The sequence below is a fragment of the Oncorhynchus kisutch genome, unplaced genomic scaffold, assembly GCF_002021735.2.
Source record: "Oncorhynchus kisutch isolate 150728-3 unplaced genomic scaffold, Okis_V2 Okis01b-Okis20b_hom, whole genome shotgun sequence".
In the NCBI taxonomy this organism is placed as follows: Eukaryota; Metazoa; Chordata; class Actinopteri; order Salmoniformes; family Salmonidae; genus Oncorhynchus; species Oncorhynchus kisutch.
In genome coordinates, this window is record NW_022261978.1 from 11,417,037 (window position 1) to 11,437,491 (window position 20,455).

A 20,455-nucleotide genomic window follows, 5' to 3' on the forward strand; every position below is an offset into this window, starting at 1 on the left:
CTCTGTCATTTAACCAACTCCATTCAGATTAAACAACAGCCTACCTGTTGGTTGATAATTGTAGCCGACTCTCTGTCATTTAACCAACTCCATTCAGATTAAACAGCAGCCTACCTGTTGGTTGATAATTGTAGCCGACTCTCTGTCATTTAACCAACTCCATTCAGATTAAACAGCAGCCTACCTGTTGGTTGATAATTGTAGCCGACTCTCTGTCATTTAACCAACTCCATTCAGATTAAACAACAGCCTACCTGTTGGTTGATAATTGTAGCCGACTCTCTGTCATTTAACCAACTCCATTCAGATTAAACAACAGCCTACCTGTTGGTTGATAATTGTAGCCGACTCTCTGTCATTTAACCAACTCCATTCAGATTAAACAACAGCCTACCTGTTGGTTGATAATTGTAGCCGACTCTCTGTCATTTAACCAACTCCATTCAGATTAAACAGCAGCCTACCTGTTGGTTGATAATTGTAGCCGACTCTTGGTCATTTAACCAACTTCATTCAGATTAAACAACAGCCTACCTGTTGGTTGATAATTGTAGCCGACTCTCTGTCATTTAACCAACTTCATTCAGATTAAACAGCAGCCTACCTGTTGGTTGATAATTGTAGCCGACTCTCTGTCATTTAACCAACTCCATTCAGATTAAACAACAGCCTACCTGTTGGTTGATAATTGTAGCCGACTCTCTGTCATTTAACCAACTCCATTCAGATTAAACAACAGCCTACCTGTTGGTTGATAATTGTAGCCGACTCTCTGTCATTTAACCAACTCCATTCAGATTAAACAACAGCCTACCTGTTGGTTGATAATTGTAGCCGACTCTCTGTCATTTAACCAACTCCATTCAGATTAAACAGCAGCCTACCTGTTGGTTGATAATTGTAGCCGACTCTCTGTCATTTAACCAACTCCATTCAGATTAAACAACAGCCTACCTGTTGGTTGATAATTGTAGCCGACTCTCTGTCATTTAACCAACTCCATTCAGATTAAACAGCAGCCTACCTGTTGGTTGATAATTGTAGCCGGCTCTCTGTCATTTAACCAACTCCATTCAGATTAAACAACAGCCTACCTGTTGGTTGATAATTGTAGCCGACTCTCTGTCATTTAACCAACTCCATTCAGATTAAACAACAGCCTACCTGTTGGTTGATAATTGTAGCCGACTCTCTGTCATTTAACCAACTCCATTCAGATTAAACAGCAGCCTACCTGTTGGTTGATAATTGTAGCCGACTCTCTGTCATTTAACCAACTCCATTCAGATTAAACAGCAGCCTACCTGTTGGTTGATAATTGTAGCCGACTCTCTGTCATTTAACCAACTCCATTCAGATTAAACAGCAGCCTACCTGTTGGTTGATAATTGTAGCCGACTCTCTGTCATTTAACCAACTCCATTCAGATTAAACAACAGCCTACCTGTTGGTTGATAATTGTAGCCGACTCTCTGTCATTTAACCAACTCCATTCAGATTAAACAGCAGCCTACCTGTTGGTTGATAATTGTAGCCGACTCTCTGTCATTTAACCAACTCCATTCAGATTAAACAGCAGCCTACCTGTTGGTTGATAATTGTAGCTGACTCTCTGTCATTTAACCAACTCCATTCAGATTAAACAACAGCCTACCTGTTGGTTGATAATTGTAGCCGACTCTTGGTCATTTAACCAACTCCATTCAGATTAAACAACAGCCTACCTGTTGGTTGATAATTGTAGCCGACTCTCTGTCATTTAACCAACTCCATTCAGATTAAACAACAGCCTACCTGTTGGTTGATAATTGTAGCCGACTCTCTGTCATTTAACCAACTCCATTCAGATTAAACAACAGCCTACCTGTTGGTTGATAATTGTAGCCGACTCTCGGTCATTTAACCAACTCCATTCCGTAATTGTAATTCACATGGAGTCTCTGACTGTAGAGCTGCTTTGATTGGCTGACAAGAAGAAGCTACACGTATGAAAAGTGTGTCGGCTACCGGTGTGTATATTTTACAGGGTGCACTCATGAAACTGTCGTGGTCTATACTGGTATCCTTGCATGGAGAAATGTCACAGAGGGTGTAAGGTTATTTAATGTAAAGAATATTAAAATAACTGTGTCCATCCCTACTCAACCAATCAATGGTTGGGGTAATTAATCAATGGTTGGGGTAATTAATCAATGGTTGGGGTAATGAATCAATGGTCGGGGTAATTAATCAATGGTTGGGGTAATTAATCAATGGTTGGGGTAATTAATCAATGGTTGGGGTAATTAATCAATGGTTGGGGTAATTAATCAATGGTTGGGGTAATTAATCAATGGTTGGGGTAATTAATCAATGGTCGGGGTAATTCATCAATGGTTGGGGTAATTAATCAATGGTCGGGGTAATTCATCAATGGTTGGGGTAATTAATCAATGGTTGGGGTAATTAATCAATGGTTGGGGTAATTCATCAATGGTTGGGGTAATTAATCAATGGTTGGGGTAATTAATCAATGGTTGGGGTAATTAATCAATGGTTGGGGTAATTAATCAATGGTTGGGGTAATTAATCAATGGTTGGGGTAATTAATCAATGGTTGGGGTAATTAATCAATGGTTGGGGTAATTAATCAATGGTTGGGGTAATTAATCAAGAACAAGTGTCTGGACCTTTCTATAACATGCCATTTACATCAAAAATATACATTTTGTTGTATATAAAAAAATTAAAAAAATAAAAGGCACATTTCTCCTTTAAAATGGATGTGACCATCTGAAAGCACAATCTCTGGGACACCAATCACACAGTTTAATTAAACACTGAACACTGTTCTCTCGTACTGAACGCACCCCTGAATAACATACTCAAGTGTAAAACGTCAGTAGAACGCCTCTTATTAAGAATCATACATTAGTTGAACAACTGCAGAGTTGGTGCTCCTGTTTTTGAGATAGTACTCACTAGTGTTAATCAGATCTCCAGTCTCCTCTTCGTCTTTCACTCCAAAAGGACCTTTCCTCTTCTTTCACTATGAAATCCTCATCTTCTTCTTTCAATGTGACAGCCTCCTCTTCCTCTCTAAAAGGTTGTTCTTTCACTATAACAGCCTCCTCTTCCTCTCTAAATGGTTCTTCTTTCACTATAACAGCCTCCTCTTCCTCTCTAAAAGATTCTTCTTTCACTATAACAGCCTCCTCTTCCTCCCTTTTTTCATTCTGAATGATTCTTTCTCCTCCTCTACCACTGTGACAGCCTCTGTGATTCTGTGATATTGTGGCATCTGGATCACAATGATCCTATCAGATTATTTTCTGGAGGAAAAAAAACAGTAGAACCTCTGCTGTCCTTTCTTATGGATCAGCTCTGTGTATCCCCCCCCCCCCCGCTGTAGCTCATAGTCAGGTGTTAATACTCCTGCTCCACATACAGATGAAACACACCCAGAGAGACAGAGTTTGAGATTCATTCAAACTGACGGTTTATTCTACATTTAAAACAGACAAGATATTCAATTCATGTGTATAAAAAAATGTTTGTTTTATTACATTCTGTATAATTGAGTTAATGTGGCATATAACAAAAACCACATTTAATATATAGAATACAAACGTCAGAGCAGTGTGTGTGCTCCTGTGAACGTCAGGTCCATGTGATTTGATATCGCTCTACACCCTGGGAGCAGCGGTAAGGCTTTTTGTCTGTGTGTTCCCTCATGGTCTTTCCCTAACTGGATAAATCTCTCTCCACCTGGGGTACAGTGGTAAGGCTTTCTTGTCTGCGTGTTCCCTCATGCCTGGGTGAATCTCTTTCCACAGTGGGAGCATTGCTAAGGCTTCTCTCATGTGTGTGTCTTCTTATGTCTTTTCAGATCACCTAACCAGGTAAAACTCTTTCCACATTGAGAACATTTGTATATCTTCTCTCCGGTGTGTATTCTTTCATGCTCCTTTAGGTTCCATAACCGGGCAAAATTCTTTCCACACTGGGAGCAGTGGAAAGGTTTCTCTCCTGTGTGAATTTTCTTATGTTCATTCAGGCTTGCTAACCAGGTAAAATTCTTTCCACACAGGGAACAGTGGAAAGGTTTCTCTCCTGTGTGAATTCTCTTATGCTCATTCAGGCTCCCTAACCGGGTAAAATTATTTCCGCACTGGGAGCAGTGGAAAGGTTTCTCTCCTGTGTGTGTTCTCTCGTGTTTTTTCTGGTGTTCTAATCGGGTAAAACTCTTCCCACAATGGGAGCAGTGATGAGGCTTATCTCCTATGTGTGTTCTCTCGTGTCTTTTCAGATTCATTAACTGGCTAAAACTCTTTCCACAGAGGGAGCAGTGGTGTGGTCTTGCTGGTTTGGACGTCTCTGGCTCTGGTTCCTCTGTGTCTGGCCTCTCTCCTGTCAAAAACAAATTATTTAGTATAACAAAGAGATCAGGGTCATGTTCAATATAAATTAAACTGAAGCAACTGGGAGGGACAAAATGGGGAGGGTTGTTGTCTTCTGTTGCAAAACCTTCTGCAACTGTGTGGACTAACAAATATGACCCTGAATGAAACTTCCACACCAGCAAAATAAACGATTTACCAATCATTTCTATTGGGCATTAAAGAATAACCACCGTTTTTTTCTAGGCAATAGTATAAGATTAAATCATTTTACCTGTATTATTTAATAAAATAAAATACAATTCTGATTTATTTTTTAAACATGTACATTTGTCTAGGATGATGGGAGAGGTCCTCCATCTTCACCTCCATCTGGGGAGAGGTCCTCCATCTTCACCTCCATCTTCACCCTGGTGTGTTATCCCTCTTCCCTGCATCCTTTAAGAGTGTTTCATTGGTCTGTAATCTGGTCTGTTGCATGTGCATGCTTTAAGAGTGTTTCATTGGTCTGTAATCTGGTCTGTTGCATGTGCATCCTTTAAGAGTGTTTCATTGGTCTGTAATCTGGTCTGTTGCTTGGACAGGTTCCGTTGACTTTTGGTTAATATATGATGTTCATTTTGTCAAGCTATTTACAAAAGGGTCCAGTTTCAGGCAAATTGACACTTATTTTTTTCCATGTCGTGGATGTTGTTGGTGATGTTGATCCAGTCCAGGAGGTATTGGAGGTGATGGATGTTGTTGGTCCAGTCCAGGAGGTATTGGAGGTGATGGATGTTGTTGGTCCAGTCCAGGAAGTATTGGAGGTGATGGATGTTGTTGGTCCAGTCCAGGAGGTATTGGAGGTGATGGATGATGTTGGTGATGTTGGTCCAGTCCAGGAGGTAGTGGAGGTGATGAATGTTGTTGGCGTTGTTGGTCCAGTCCAGGAGGTGATGAATGTTGTTTGTGTTGTTGGTCCAGTCCAGGAGGTGATGAATGTTGTTGGTGTTGTTGGTCCAGTCCAGGAGGTATTGGAGGTGATGAATACCAGGAGGTATTGGTTGTTGTTGGTGTTGTTGGTTCAGTCCAGGAGGTATTGGATGTTGTTGGTGTTGTTGGTTCAGCCCAGGAAGTATTGGAGAAAGATGTTGTTGGTCCAGTCCAGGAGGTATTGGAGGTGATGGATGTTGTTGGTCCAGTCCAGGAGGTATTGGAGGTGATGGATGTTGTTGGTCCAGTCCAGGAGGTATTGGAGAAAGATGTTGTTGGTCCAGTCCAGGAGGTATTGGATGTTGTTGGTGATGTTGGTCCAGTCCAGGAGGTATTGGAGGTGAAGGATGTTGTTGGAGTTGTTGGTCCAGTCCAGGAGGTATTGGAGGTGATCGTCAGTGTCTCGTTATTGTTTTCATTCTTGAGGCTAGAAGGATATTACACAGCAGTTTGTCTGTGTTGTTGAGTGTTTCTGGAGTAATTCCAGGATAAATTGTTATTTAGGATGTCCACTTTTTCAAAAAATGTTTTTGAGTTCCGAGTTGATGGCTGCCCAAGAAGGTCGATTTTTGGGGGCATGTCCAGATACAGTCAGTGACTGGTTGGCTTCTGATTGGCCAGAGTTTCTCCAGCATGTGTTTATTGTGGAATATTTTGACTTTAGTTGTTGGTTGTAAAAAAGGGTACAGTGTTTCTGGCAGAATTATTATCCAGGATGTTGAGGTTGTGGTGGTGTGGATACTACATATTATTATTATTATCATCCAGGATGTTGAGGTTGTGGTGGTGTGGATACTACATATTATTATTATTATTATCCAGGATGTTGAGGTTGTGGTGGTGTGGATACTACATATTATTATTATCCAGGATGTTGAGGTTGTGGTGGTGTGGATACTACATATTATTATCATCCAGGATGTTGAGGTTGTGGTGGTGTGGATACTACATATTATTATCATCCAGGATGTTGAGGTTGTGGTGGTGTGGATACTACATATTATTATTATCCAGGATGTTGAGGTTGTGGTGGTGTGGATACTACATATTATTATTATCCAGGATGTTGAGGTTGTGGTGGTGTGGATACTACATATTATTATTATTAGCCAGGATGTTGAGGTTGTGGTGGTGTGGATACTACATGTTATTATCCAGGATGTTGAGGTTGTGGTGGTGTGGATACTACATGTTATTATCCAGGATGTTGAGGTTGTGGTGGTGTGGATACTACATATTATTATTATCCAGGATGTTGAGGTTGTGGTGGTGTGGATACTACATATTATTATTATCCAGGATGTTGAGGTTGTGGTGGTGTGGATACTACATGTTATTATTATCCAGGATGTTGAGGTTGTGGTGGTGTGGATACTACATATTATTATTATCCAGGATGTTGAGGTTGTGGTGGTGTGGATACTACATACTATTATCATCCAGGATGTTGAGGTTGTGGTGGTGTGGATACTACATATTATTATTATCCAGGATGTTGAGGTTGTGGTGGTGTGGATACTACATATTATTATGATCCAGGATGTTGAGGTTGTGGTGGTGTGGATACTACATATTATTATGATCCAGGATGTTGAGGTTGTGGTGGTGTGGATACTACATATTATTATGATCCAGGATGTTGAGGTTGTGGATACTACATATTATTATTATCCAGGATGTTGAGGTTGTGGTGGTGTGGATACTACATATTATTATCATCCAGGATGTTGAGGTTGTGGTGGTGTGGATACTACATATTATTATTATCCAGGATGTTGAGGTTGTGGTGGTGTGGATACTACATATTATTATTATTATCCAGGATGTTGAGGTTGTGGATACTACATATTATTATTATCCAGGATGTTGAGGTCGGGGCCACAGCTGCCTATGTGCCAGGGTCAGTCTGTTATATCTGGTGTAATTCTCCTGTCTTGTCTTTTATCCTGTGTCAATTTAAGTATGCTCCCTCAAATTCTCTCTCCCTCCCCTCATGGAGAACCTGAGCCCTGGGACCATGCCTCAGGACTACATGGCCTGATGACTCCTGGCTGTCCCCAGTCCACCTGGTCGTGATGCTGCTCCAGTTTCAACTATTCTGCCTGTGGCTAGGGAACCCTGACCTGTTCACTGGACGTGCTACTTAGTCCCGGACCAGCTGTTTTCGACTCTCTTGCTCTACCGCACCTGCTGTCTCAACCTCTGAATGCTCAACTGACATTTACTCCTGAGGTACTGACCTGTTGCACCCTCGACAACTACTGTGATTATTATTTGACCCTGATGGTCCATCTATGAACATCTTGAAGAACAACCTGGCCTTAAAATGGCCGTGTACTCTTATAATCACCACCCGCCAGAAGAGAACTGGCCACCCCTTAGAGCCTGATTCCTCTCTAGATTCCTCTCTAGATTCCTCTCTAGATTTCTGCCGTTTTATGGAGTTTTTCCTAGCCAACATGCTTCTACATCTCCTTTGCTTGGTGTTTGGGGTTTTATGCTGGGTTTCGGTTCAGCACTTTGTATTTTGAATTTATTATGGTGCCCATTAGCTGCCAAGGTTGCAACTACTCTTCCTGGGGTTCAGCAAAATTAAGGCAGTTATTTTACATCTGCTGATGTAAAAAAGGGCTTATATATACATTTGATTGATTGATCTTCCTAGAGCTGGCTGCCTGGGCAAACTGAGCAATCGGGGGAGAAGGGCCTTAGTCAGGGACATGACCAAGAAGCCAATGGTCACTGATGGAGATCCTCTGTGTAGATGGGAGAACCTTCCAGAAAGACAACCATCTCTGCAGCACTCCACCAATCAGGCCTTTATGGTAGAGTGGCCAGACGGATGCCACTCGTCAGTAAAAGGCACATGATAGTCTGCTTGGAGTTTGCCAAAAGGCACCTAAAGGACTCTCAGACCATGAGAAACAAGATTCTCTGGTCTGATGAAACCAAGGTTGAAATCTTTGGCCTGAATGCCAAGCATCATGTCTGGAGTAAACCTGGCTCCATCCCTACGGTGAAGCATGGTGGCTCCATCCCTACGGTGAAGCATGGTGGCTCCATCCCTACGGTGAAGCATGGTGGCTCCATCCCTACGGTGAAGCATGGTGGCTCCATCCCTACGGTGAAGCATGATGGCTCCATCCCTACGGTGAAGCATGGTGGCTCCATCCCTACGGTGAAGCATGGTGGCTCCATCCCTACGGTGAAGCATGGTGGCTCCATCCCTACAGTGAAGCATGGTGGCTCCATCCCTACGGTGAAGCATGGTGGTGGCAGCATCATGCTGTGGGGAAGTTTTTCAGTTGCAGGGACTGAGAGACTAGTCAGGATTGAGGGAAAGATGAACGGAGCAAAGTGCAGAGAGATCCTTGATGAAAACCTGCTCCAGACCGCTCAGGATCTCAGACACCTTTCAACAGGACAACGACCCTAAGCACACAGCCAAGACAATGAAGGAGTGGCTTCAGGACAAGTCTTTGAATGTCCTTGATTGGCCCTTCAAGAGCCCGGACTTGAACCTGATTGAACATCTCTGGAGAGACCTGATCCCAATCCAACCTGACAGAGTTTGAGAGGATCTGCAGAGAAGAATGGGAGAAGCTACCCAAATACAGGTGTGCCAAGCTTGTGTTGTCATACCCAAGAAGGCTTGAGGCTGTAATCACTGCCAAAGGTGCTTCAACAAAGTACTGAGTAAAGGGTATGAATACTTGTAAATATAGTATTTCAGTTCAAATTCCCAATAACCTATTTTTGCTTTGTCATTATGGGATATTGTGATGAAGGAAAAACATAATTTAATCAATTTTAGAATAAGGCTGTAACGTAACAAAATTTGGAAAAAGTCGGGGCGTCTGAATGCTGTCCTCTCCAAATTGTAGCTGTATTTTATTGGTTGGAATTGTTTTAAGATGGCCATACTGTGGATTATTTAGATGTTTGATTTTTTATTCTAGGACCCCTTTAGGTATAAATATATATATATGTGTAATACCAGTCAAAAGTTTGGACACTTCAAAACCTTATTCCTTAAGGTTATAAACTTGTAGCAGGGCTGGGCGATAAATCAATATCAATAACATGTAATTACTTCCCTCAATAACGATATAAAAACATTTAGATAATTATTATATATCCACATTATGGGAAAATGTAGGTACAGCAGGTCATTTCACCTCTGTGACGCAGCAGAAACGTGCGGAGAAGTGACAATATGCACATAGAGAAGTATATGCCCACTAAAAAGACACTTAGCACTGAGTGGAGGAGGAGCCATGGAGAAGTATACGCCCACTAAAAAAACACTTAGCACTGAGTGGAGGAGGAGCCATGGAGAAGTATACGCCCACTAAAAAAACACTTAGCACTGAGTGGAGGAGGAGCCATGGAGAAGTATACGCCCACTAAAAAAACACTTAGCACTGAGTGGAGGAGGAGCCATGGAGAAGTATACGCCCACTAAAATAACACTTAGCACCGAGTGGAGGAGGAGCCACTAACCACAAATAATTTGTGATGTAGATGAAAATGGTGGCAGTGGAGAAGGAGCAGCTTCAAACGAAGAAATTATTGATTTAAAAAAAAAAAAAAAATTAATTAAACTGTTTCAATTATTTGGAAGTGGTTTGGCTTTTTGAAGTCCGACAAAGAGCAGAGCAATGTTCGGTAGACAGGTGGCTACGAAGTCTGGTAATACGACAAACCTTTTTCAACATCTGAAACAAAATCACTCTTTGGAACATGCGGGATGTTTGAGTTTGCACCACGGTGTTGATAAACGCCCCTCAACGACCAGCCAATCTAGGGATGTTTGAGTTTGCACCACGGTGTTGATAAACGCCCCTCAACGACCAGCCAATCTAGGGATGTTTGAGTTTGCACCACGGTGTTGATAAACGCCCCTCAACGACCAGCCAATCTAGGGATGTTTGAGTTTGCACCACGGTGTTGATAAACGCCCCTCAATGACCAGCCAATCTAGGGATGTTTGAGTTTGCTCCACGGTGTTGATAAACGCCCCTCAATGACCAGCCAATCTAGGGATGTTTGAGTTTGCACCACGGTATTGATAAACGCCCCTCAAGCACCAGACAATCTAGGGACGTTCGCCCGAAGCAGTCAACACTGACAGCGTTTATGCCCTGCGAGCAAACATCGAAAAGACACAAAAGACATCACACATGCTATTGTGCATTACATTGCTAAAGACATGCTACCAATTAGCACAGTCGAAAAGGGAGGTTTCAAGACGCTTACCAATTGAATTGACCCCAGGTACGTGCTCCCCTGGCTGCAAAACATTTCTAAACACTACGCCGAGTGTAGGGAAAATGTTGAGGAACTGCTCAAGACAGATTTGACATATTTTTGTTACTAATACCGATCTGTGGTCTAGTTGCACGCCAGAGTCTTATATTAGCCTCACTACCCACTATACTGACAAAGACTGGAATCTACCCACAAACTGACAAAGACTGGAATCTACCCACTATACTGACAAAGACTGGAATCTACCCACTATACCGACAAAGACTGGAATCTACCCACTATACCGACAAAGAGCGGAATCTATCCACTATACCGACAGAGCGGAATCTATCCACTATACTGACAGAGCGGAATCTACCCACTATACTAACAAAGAGCGGAATCTACCCACTATACTGACAAAGACTGGAATCTACCCACTATACTGACAAAGACTGGAATCTATCCACTATACTGACAAAGACTGGAATCTACCCACTATACTGACAAAGACTGGAATCTACCCACTATACCGACAAAGACTGGAATCTACCCACTATACCGACAAAGAGCGGAATCTATCCACTATACTGACAGAGCGGAATCTATCCACTATACTGACAGAGCGGAATCTACCCACTATACCGACAAAGACTGGAATCTACCCACTATACCGACAGACTGGAATCTACCCACTATACTGACAAAGACTGGAATCTACCCACTATACTGACAAAGAGCGGAATCTACCCACTATACTGACAAAGACTGGAATCTACCCACTATACTGACAAAGACTGGAATCTTCCCACTATACTGACAAAGACTGGAATCTACCCACTATACTGACAAAGAGCGGAATCTACCCACTATACTGACAAAGACTGGAATCTACCCACTATACTGACAAAGACTGGAATCTACCCACTATACTGACAAAGAGCGGAATCTATCCACTATACTGACAGAGCGGAATCTACCCACTATACCGACAAAGACTGGAATCTACCCACTATACCGACAGACTGGAATCTTCCCACTATACTGACAAAGACTGGAATCTACCCACTATACTGACAAAGACTGGAATCTACCCACTATACTGACAAAGACTGGAATCTACCCACTATACTGACAAAGAGCGGAATCTACCCACTATACTGACAAAGACTGGAATCTACCCACTATACTGACAAAGACTGGAATCTACCCACTATACTGACAAAGACTGGAATCTACCCACTATACTGACAAAGACTGGAATCTACCCACTATACTGACAAAGACTGGAATCTACCCACTATACTGACAAAGACTGGAATCTACCCACTATACTGACAAAGACTGGAATCTACCCACTATACTGACAAAGACTGGAATCTACCCACTATACTGACAAAGACTGGAATCTACCCACTATACTGACAAAGACTGGAATCTACCCACTATACTGACAAAGACTGGAATCTACCCACTATACTGACAAAGACTGGAATCTACCCACTATACTGACAAAGACTGGAATCTACCCACTATACTGACAAAGACTGGAATCTACCCACTATACTGACAAAGACTGGAATCTACCCACTATACTGACAAAGACTGGAATCTACCCACTATACTGACAAAGACTGGAATCTACCCACTATACTGACAAAGACTGGAATCTACCCACTATACTGACAAAGACTGGAATCTATCCACTATACTGACAGAGCGGAATCTACCCGCTATACTGACAAAGACTGGAATCTACCCACTATACTGACAAAGACTGGAATCTACCCTGCCGGGGCGGCAGCGTAGCCTAGTGGTTAGAGCGTTGGACTAGTAACCGGAAGGTTGCAAGTTCAAACCCCCGAGCTGACAAGGTACAAATCTGTCGTTCTGCCCCTGAACAGGCAGTTAACCCACTGTTCCTAGGCCGTCATTGAAAATAAGAATTTGTTCTTAACTGACTTGCCTAGTAAAATAAAGGTAAAATAAAGGTAAAATTAAAAAATACTGACAAAGACTGGAATCTACCCACTATACTGACAAAGACTGGAATCTATCCACTATATTGACAAAGACTGGAATCTACCCACTATACTGACAAAGACTGGAATCTACCCACTATACTGACAAAGACTGGAATCTACCCACTATACTGACAAAGACTGGAATCTACCCACTATACTGACAAAGACTGGAATCTACCCACTATACTGACAAAGAGCGGAATCTACCTACTATACTGACAAAGACTGGAATCTACCCACTATACTGACAAAGACTGGAATCTACCCACTATACTGACAAAGAGCGGAATCTACCCACTATACTGACAAAGACTGGAATCTACCCACTATACTGACAAAGACTGGAATCTACCCACTATACTGACAGAGCGGAATCTCTCCTGACGCTCTCGCCTCGGCAGGGTAGCCTAGTGGTTAGAGTGTAGAGGAGGCAGGGCAGCCTAGTGGTTAGAGTGTAGGGGCGGCAGGTAGCCTAGTGGTTAGAGTGTAGAGGAGGCATGGTAGCCTAGTGGTTAGAGTGTAGGGGCGGCAGGGTAGCCTAGTGGTTAGAGTGTAGGGGCGGCAGGGTAGCCTAGTGGTTAGAGTGTAGAGGAGGCATGGTAGCCTAGTGGTTAGAGTGTAGAGGAGGCAAGGTAGCCTAGTGGTTAGAGTGTAGAGGAGGCAGGGTAGCCTAGTGGCTAGAGTGTAGAGGAGGCAGGGTAGCCTAGTGGTTAGAGTGTAGAGGAGGCAGGGTAGCCTAGTGGTTAGAGTGTAGAGGAGGCGGGGTAGCCTAGTGGTTAGAGTGTAGAGGAGGCAGGGTAGCCTAGTGGTTAGAGTGTAGAGGAGGCAAGGTAGCCTAGTGGTTAGAGTGTAGAGGAGGCAAGGTAGCCTAGTGGTTAGAGTGTAGGGGAGGCAAGGTAGCCTAGTGGTTAGAGTGTAGGGGAGGCAGGGTAGCCTAGTGATTAGAGTAACCGGAAGGTTGCGAGTTCAAACCCCCGAGCTGACAAGGTACAAATCTGTCGTTCTACCCCTGAACAGGCAGTTAACCCCACTGTTCCCAGGCCGTCATTGAAAATAAGAATTTGTTCTTAACTGACTAGTTAAATAAAGGTTAAGTAATACATTTAAGACGCCAAAACGATCAGCCTGGACTATCTGAATAAGACATATGATGACCTAGTCACACATGACCTCCTGGACAAGGCCTCGTTGGTGGGCCACATAAGAGCTGTCTCAGAGATGGTAAAGTGAGGTACATGAAAACCCACAGGGAGATGTTGCTGCTGCTTCAACACAACTGACAGCTACAAAGAGTAAAGTCACTGGGCAGTTTTTTCATAAAGCCATGCTCCACCACCACAGGTCTTACTGAAATCCAGCTGGTAGACAAGGAACTCAGCTGCTACCTTCAGTCTCATGATGCTGACAGAGAAACCAAATCCACTGGAAGAACCACACACACACACACACAAAAAAATCAAAAATAATTTCCCAAGTCATCCAACTGGCAAAGCACTACCTGTGCATTCCTGCGACCAGCTCCCCCTCAGAGCGTGTTCTTAGCACAGGTAGCAGCGTAGTGACCTGCCACAGGGCAGCTTTAAAGCCAGAGGCCTTGGACAGACTTGTCTTTCTTGCTTGTAACTTGTAAGAGAACAACTAACCCAACTTCAACTGTGATGTACTATTAGGTTAACAGTTATAAACAACTACCCCAACTTCAACTGTGATGTACCATTAGGTTAACAGTTATAAACAACTACCCCAACTTCAACTGTGATGTACCATTAGGTTAACAGGTATAAACAACTACCCCAACTTCAACTGTGATGTACCATTAGGTTAACAGGTATAAACAACTACCCCAACTTCAACTGTGATGTACCATTAGGCTAACAGTTATAAACAACTACCCCAACTTCAACTGTGACGTACCATTAGGTTAACAGTTATAAACAACTACCCCAACTGTGACGTCCCATTAGGCTAATAGTTATAAACAACTACCCCAACTGTGACGTACCATTAGGCTAATAGTTATAAACAACTACCCCAACTGTGACGTACCATTAGGCTAACAGTTATAAACAACTACCCCGACTGTGACGTACCATTAGGCTAACAGTTATAAACAACTACCCCAACTTCAACTGTGATGTACTATTAGGCTAACAGTTATAAACAACTACCCCGACTGTGACGTACCATTAGGCTAATAGTTATAAACAACTACCCCGACTGTGATGTACCATTAGGCTAACAGTTATAAACAACTACCCCGACTGTGACGTACCATTAGGCTAATAGTTATAAACAACTACCCCGACTGTGATGTACCATTAGGCTAACAGTTATGATGCATATTGACTTTAACTATTTTATTTAATTTCTTGCTCATGATTTGTAAGGGTTTACAGCTCTAAACAAAAAAGTTTAAATGTTATTGGTGAGTTCTACTTCTGACAATAAATTAGAAACATTAAAGCCTTCGGTTTGTTCAGGCATTCTTGAGTGTGAAGCAGATATGCACCGTTTAAACATTTTTCAAAATTAATATCGGGATAATTATCGAATGAAAATATATATCAATATATATATTTATTTTATTTATTTATTTTATTTACAGTGATGGAAAAAAGTATTTGATCCCCTGCTGATTTTGTACGTTCGCCCACTGACAAAGAAATGATCAGTCTATAATTTTAATGGTAGGTTTATTTGAACAGCGAGAGACAGAATAACAACAACAAAAAATCTAGAAAAACACATGTCAAAAATGTTATGAATTGATTTGCATTTTAATGAGGGAAATAAGTATTTGTAGTTGGCCACATCTCAGGAGGGATTTTGTCCCACTCCTCTTCTCCAAGTCATTAAGGTTTCGAGGCTGACGTTTGGCATATTGCCATATTGCCCAGTCCTGGCTTGTAGCGTCATACCCAAGAAGACTCGAGTCTGTAATCGCTGCCAAAGATGCTTCAACAAAGTACTGAGTAAAGGGTCTGAATACTAATGTAAACGATATATTTAATTTTTTTTCCCATTATGGGCTATTGTGATGTCATTATGGGCTATTGTGATGTAATTATGGGCTATTGTGATGTCATTATGGGCTATTGTGTTTAGATTGATGAGGGGGAAAACAATGTAATACATTTTAGAATAAGGCTGTAACATAACAAAATGTGGAAAAAGTCAAGGGGTTTGAATTCTTTCAGAAAATACTGTGTGCGGTGAGTGCGGGTGTGTGGAAGGTCCGTGTGTTTGTGTGATTGGAAAGGTGTGATGAGTGAGTAAGGAAAATGGCTGCAATTGCCAAAACCCATGTGTGTCTGTGAGCAGAAGTAATGACAGAGCGAGAGTCTTCACTTTCGCACAGAGATGGATTTTTCATTTTTTTTGTCCTGTTATGAAGGAACGCTGCCAACCCTATATCCTAGACACCCACCTGAGCGACCCACCCACCAAGGAGAAGTCCTTATCCGTTTTACAGGCCTAATGCAAGTAGTCTACGTAGCCAAGACAAAACAGGTGAACGCTGTCAGAGACCCACTGAAGCAGCACCACCCACTCAATAGTCGGAGCCTTCCTGGCAGGGTTGGTCCTATAAAATTCAAAGCCCCCCGGATGAGAGCATAATCTACAAGGATTTTCTCAAAGCTGTTAAAGAGAACCTTGACGACCTCATATCTAGCCAGAGGGGGGATTCCGGTGGGGAAACAACAATGGGGGATAACAAACAAACAAAAAAGATAACCAAAGTAAAATATACTGTGTCAGTAAAATGTAGAAGCCTAAGTATTGTTGTACATTAGTTTACTTCAATGAATGGAGGAGTGGGGGGGTTAGGGGGGGCTAATAAAGAAGGAACATATTTTTAAATCAGTGAAAAGTTTGGACACACCTACTCATTCTAGGGTTTTTCTATTTTTTACTATTTTCTACATTGAAGAATAATAGTGACGACATCAAAACTATAAAATAACACATGGAATCATGTAACCAAAAGAATAAGTGTTAAACAAATCAAAATATATTTTAGATTCTTCAAAGTTGCCAGCTTCATGATGTAGTCACCTGGAATGCATTTCAATTAAGAGGTGTGCCTTGATCAAAGTTCATTTGTGGAATTTCTTTCCTTCTTAGTGCGTTTGAGCCAATCAGTTGTCTTGTGACAAGTTAAAGGGGTATACAGAAGACAGCCCTATTTGGTAAAAGACCAAGTCCAAATGGCTCAAATAAGCAAAGAGAAACAACAGTCAAATCAAATCAAATCAAATTTATTTATATAGCCCTTCGTACATCAGCTGATATCTCAAAGTGCTGTACAGAAACCCAGCCTAAAACCCCAAACAGCAAGCAATGCAGGTGGAGAAGCACAGTGGCTAGGAAAAACTCCCTAGAAAGGCCAATACCTAGGAAGAAACCTAGAGAGGAACCAGGCTATGTGGGGTGGCCAGTCCTCTTCTGGCTGTGCCGGGTGGAGATTATAACAGAACATGGTCAAGATGTTCAATGTTCATAAATGACCAGCATGGTCGAATAATAATAAGGCAGAACAGTTGAAACTAGAGCAGCAGCACAGTCAGGTGGAAGTTGAAACTGGAGCAGCAGCATGGCCAGGTAGACTGGGGTCCATCATTACTTGAAGACATGGTCAGTCAATACCGAATATTTCAAGAACATTGAAACTTTCTTTAAGTACAGTCGCAAAGAACATCAAAAGCTACGATGAAACTTGCTCTCATGAGGACCTCCACAGGAAAGGAAGACCCAGAGGAGACTGCATGAATCAGGCCTTTGTGGTCGAATTGCTGCAAAGAAACCACTTCTAAAGGACACCAAATGAGAAGAATAAACTTGCTTGGGCCAAGAAACATGAGCCATGGACATTAGACTGGTGGACATCTGTCCTTTGGTCTGATTTGAGATTTTTGGTTCCAGAGGCCGTGTCTTTGTGAGACGCAGAGTAGGTGAACGGATGATCTCCGCATGTGTGGTTCCCACCATGAAGCATTTAGAATTCAAGGCACACTTAACCAGAATGGCTTCCACAGCATTCTGCAGCGATACACCATCCCATTTGATTTGCACTTAGTGGGTCTATCATTTATTTTTCAACAGGACAACAGCCCAACACACCTCCAGGCTGTGTAAGGGTTATTTGACCAAGAAGGAGAGTGATAGAGTGCTGCATCAGATGACCTGGCCCCCACAATCACCTGACCTCAACCTAATTGAGATGATTTGGGATGAATTGGACCACAGAGTGAAGGAAAAGCAGCCAACAAGTGCTCAGCATATGTGAGAACTCCTTCAAGACTGTTGAAAAAGTATTCCAGGTGAAGCTGGTTGAGAGAATGCGCAAGAGTGTGCAAAGCAGTCATCATGTGGCTAAAAAAAATTTTTTTTATTTGTTTAACACTTTTTTTGGTTACTACATGATTCCATGTGTGTTATTTGATCGTTTTGATGTCCTCACTATTATTCTACAATGTAGAAAATAGTACAAATCAAAACCCTTGAATGAGTAGTTGTGTCCAAACTTTTGACTGGTACTGGGTGTGTGTATATATTATATACATTTACAAGAAAATAGATGGGGGATTGGAAATGAAGCAGGTGATTACATTGATAGAAGCCACAATCTAGAATATTAAAGCTGATCTACCCCACCCACCCAAACATTTATTTTTTATCCTTGGGCGAGTCAGCCACATCAATAAAATACCTTGCAAATCTAGCATCTAACAATAGGATTTAATTATTTCCTGGGCAGCGCTCAGTGACGTAACTGACAAACGTTTAAGTAGAACTGAACTGACGATGGATACTAATTCTAAAGTGGGACGAGTGTGGCTACACAGATACAGATTTTAAACGTGAGTTACCTCGAATGCGAATCGTTGTAGAATGTCATTAGACCCGTCTTATTAATAAATGAAGTAATTCAAGAAAAGGGGTCTAAGGTTAAAGGTTAAACTCTTGAGAACACTTATTTCGTTTTTTTCAAGTATTTTTTTGCTGGTGTAAAAGATACGCTGCTTATGTTTCCAGGACCGTACAGCAAGCGATCGGTGTTAACGTTCAGCCCGAGCATAGTTGCTCGTAACAAAACTCCCTTCGTAAACCAGATACTGTTTTGCCGAGGGCACCAAATGTATGGCTAGTTAACGTTTATGAACGGGCTAAACCAGGCCTATATATCACTAATTTAAAACGTTTTTTTTATTTATGCATATACAGGTGGGTATAATTTGTGGAACGTTCCAACAGGAATCTGTAACAAAAACAGGAATCTGTAACAAACAGTGCATACAAAGTTGTATAGAGGCAGAATAAGATACCGGGTAGAGAGTGGATTATTTCATAAAGTTTTTTCCCTCACTAAGTTAATCCACTCTGCTAGCCTATAGACAAACATTAAGAATATGAGTTGATGCCTATTCAGCAGCTAGTTAGCTAGGTGATTTGATCATGCTACTTTGTTTGTTGGCATCCTTGTGCATGACGTTTTTGGAACAGATTCCTGTTGGAACGTTCCACAAATTATACCCACCCTGCATATAACAATCCCATATTACTTATTCAACCATTCCTACAGTACTGAACATATTCCTGTGTAGAACTACAGTAGAAAACCCCTTAAAAACACATTAGTTCAACAAGTCCAGAGTCTACGCCCCTGTTTCTTAAAGATAATACTCACTGGTGTTATTCAGATCTTCAGTCTTCTCATATTCAGTCTCCTCGTCGTCAGTCTCATCTTCAGTCTCCTCATCTTCATTCTCCTCCTCTTTCACTCCCAAAACCTCTTCCTCCTCTTTTATTGAGATAGCCTCCTCTTCCTCTTTCACTCCAAAAGGTTCTTCCTCCTCTTTCACTATATCATCCTCCTTTTCATTCAATGCAATAGCCTCATCTTCCTCCTTAATATTTCTAAACGGTTCTACCTCCCCCTCTTCCTCTTTCACTCCAAAAGGTTCTTCTTCTCCATCCACTGGAATCTCATCTTCTTCTTCTTTCACGATAATGTTCAGCCCCAGAGAGTCTTTCTCCGTCCAGGAGACCCCCTCTTCTTTAGCAAGGGGCGAGTAATTTAGTGAGCTCATGGTCGGGGATGTTAGCTAGTTAGCGACTTGAATATTGATAGACTCAGTATCAATGTAACAAATTAACAAATGTCATATAACAAGCTAATTACGTTTGTTGACTATTAAATACGTAAACAGAATGTTAAAAACACAGATTAATATACACAAGATTGGTCTAAATCGCTTCAATGTTTCGGTTTTATGTTTGCTACCGAAGTGGTTGAATCCAATTCTGTTGTCGCAGTTGAAGCCTCCAGTTCTGTCCACTAAATTATACGTCACGCAAATAAGCATCACCTGAAAGAATCATATCGCCATCTGCTGACTGGAGTGGGTAACGCAGATTGGAAAAATATTAATGACATTGTTTATTCAAGTCATTCATTATTGAAACTATTGAAAAATAAATGTTGAAATGTTTCAGAAACTGCCCTGTCAGTGGATTATAAAAATAAAGTGTTGACATTCAACATTCATTAATGTGGTGAACTGTGACGCGCATTGGCAAACGTCACACTGGGGTTAAATTCCTTTTTACACAAAGCTTTGAAAATGTGCTGTGGAGTTTATAGCCTAATGCGGCGTCCTGTTTGAGCAATTATGAGTCAATAGATACTGTTGACAAATGGTTTACAGCTGAGAAGGTTGACGTTTTCTAGGAAGGAGACAGGGGGGGGGGGGGGTTCTATATAATAAAGGGTGAAGCCTTGACGACAGGATTTAATCATGAAATGTTGAAATATTGTCTGCATTCTGT

The 20,455-nt window shown here is 41.8% G+C and overlaps 1 protein-coding gene across 1 annotated transcript; it reads right to left on the reverse strand.

The window, feature by feature from the left end:
* Window positions 1-3,454: 3,454 nt before the first annotated feature.
* Window positions 3,455-19,959, reverse strand: LOC109881038 (gastrula zinc finger protein XlCGF17.1-like). The gene is made up of 2 exons (XM_020473210.2): window positions 19,314-19,959; window positions 3,455-4,389 (listed from the first exon to the last, which is right to left on the reverse strand). The coding sequence occupies exons 1-2, from the start codon at window positions 19,714-19,716 to the stop codon at window positions 3,839-3,841; spliced, it is 954 nt and encodes a 317-aa protein (XP_020328799.2). The 5' UTR covers window positions 19,717-19,959; the 3' UTR covers window positions 3,455-3,838.
* Window positions 19,960-20,455: the final 496 nt, after the last annotated feature.

What these genes read in the sequence shown, in the direction of transcription:
- LOC109881038 (XM_020473210.2), bottom strand. Translation starts at nt 19,716, where the DNA reads ATGAGCTCACTAAATTACTCGCCCCTTGCTAAAGAAGAGGGGGTCTCC. An exon ending in TGAAGATCTGAATAACACCA is followed by an intron (nt 4,390 to 19,313) that starts GTGAGTATTATC and finishes TGTTTTTGACAG; the next exon opens with GAGAGAGGCCAGACACAGAG.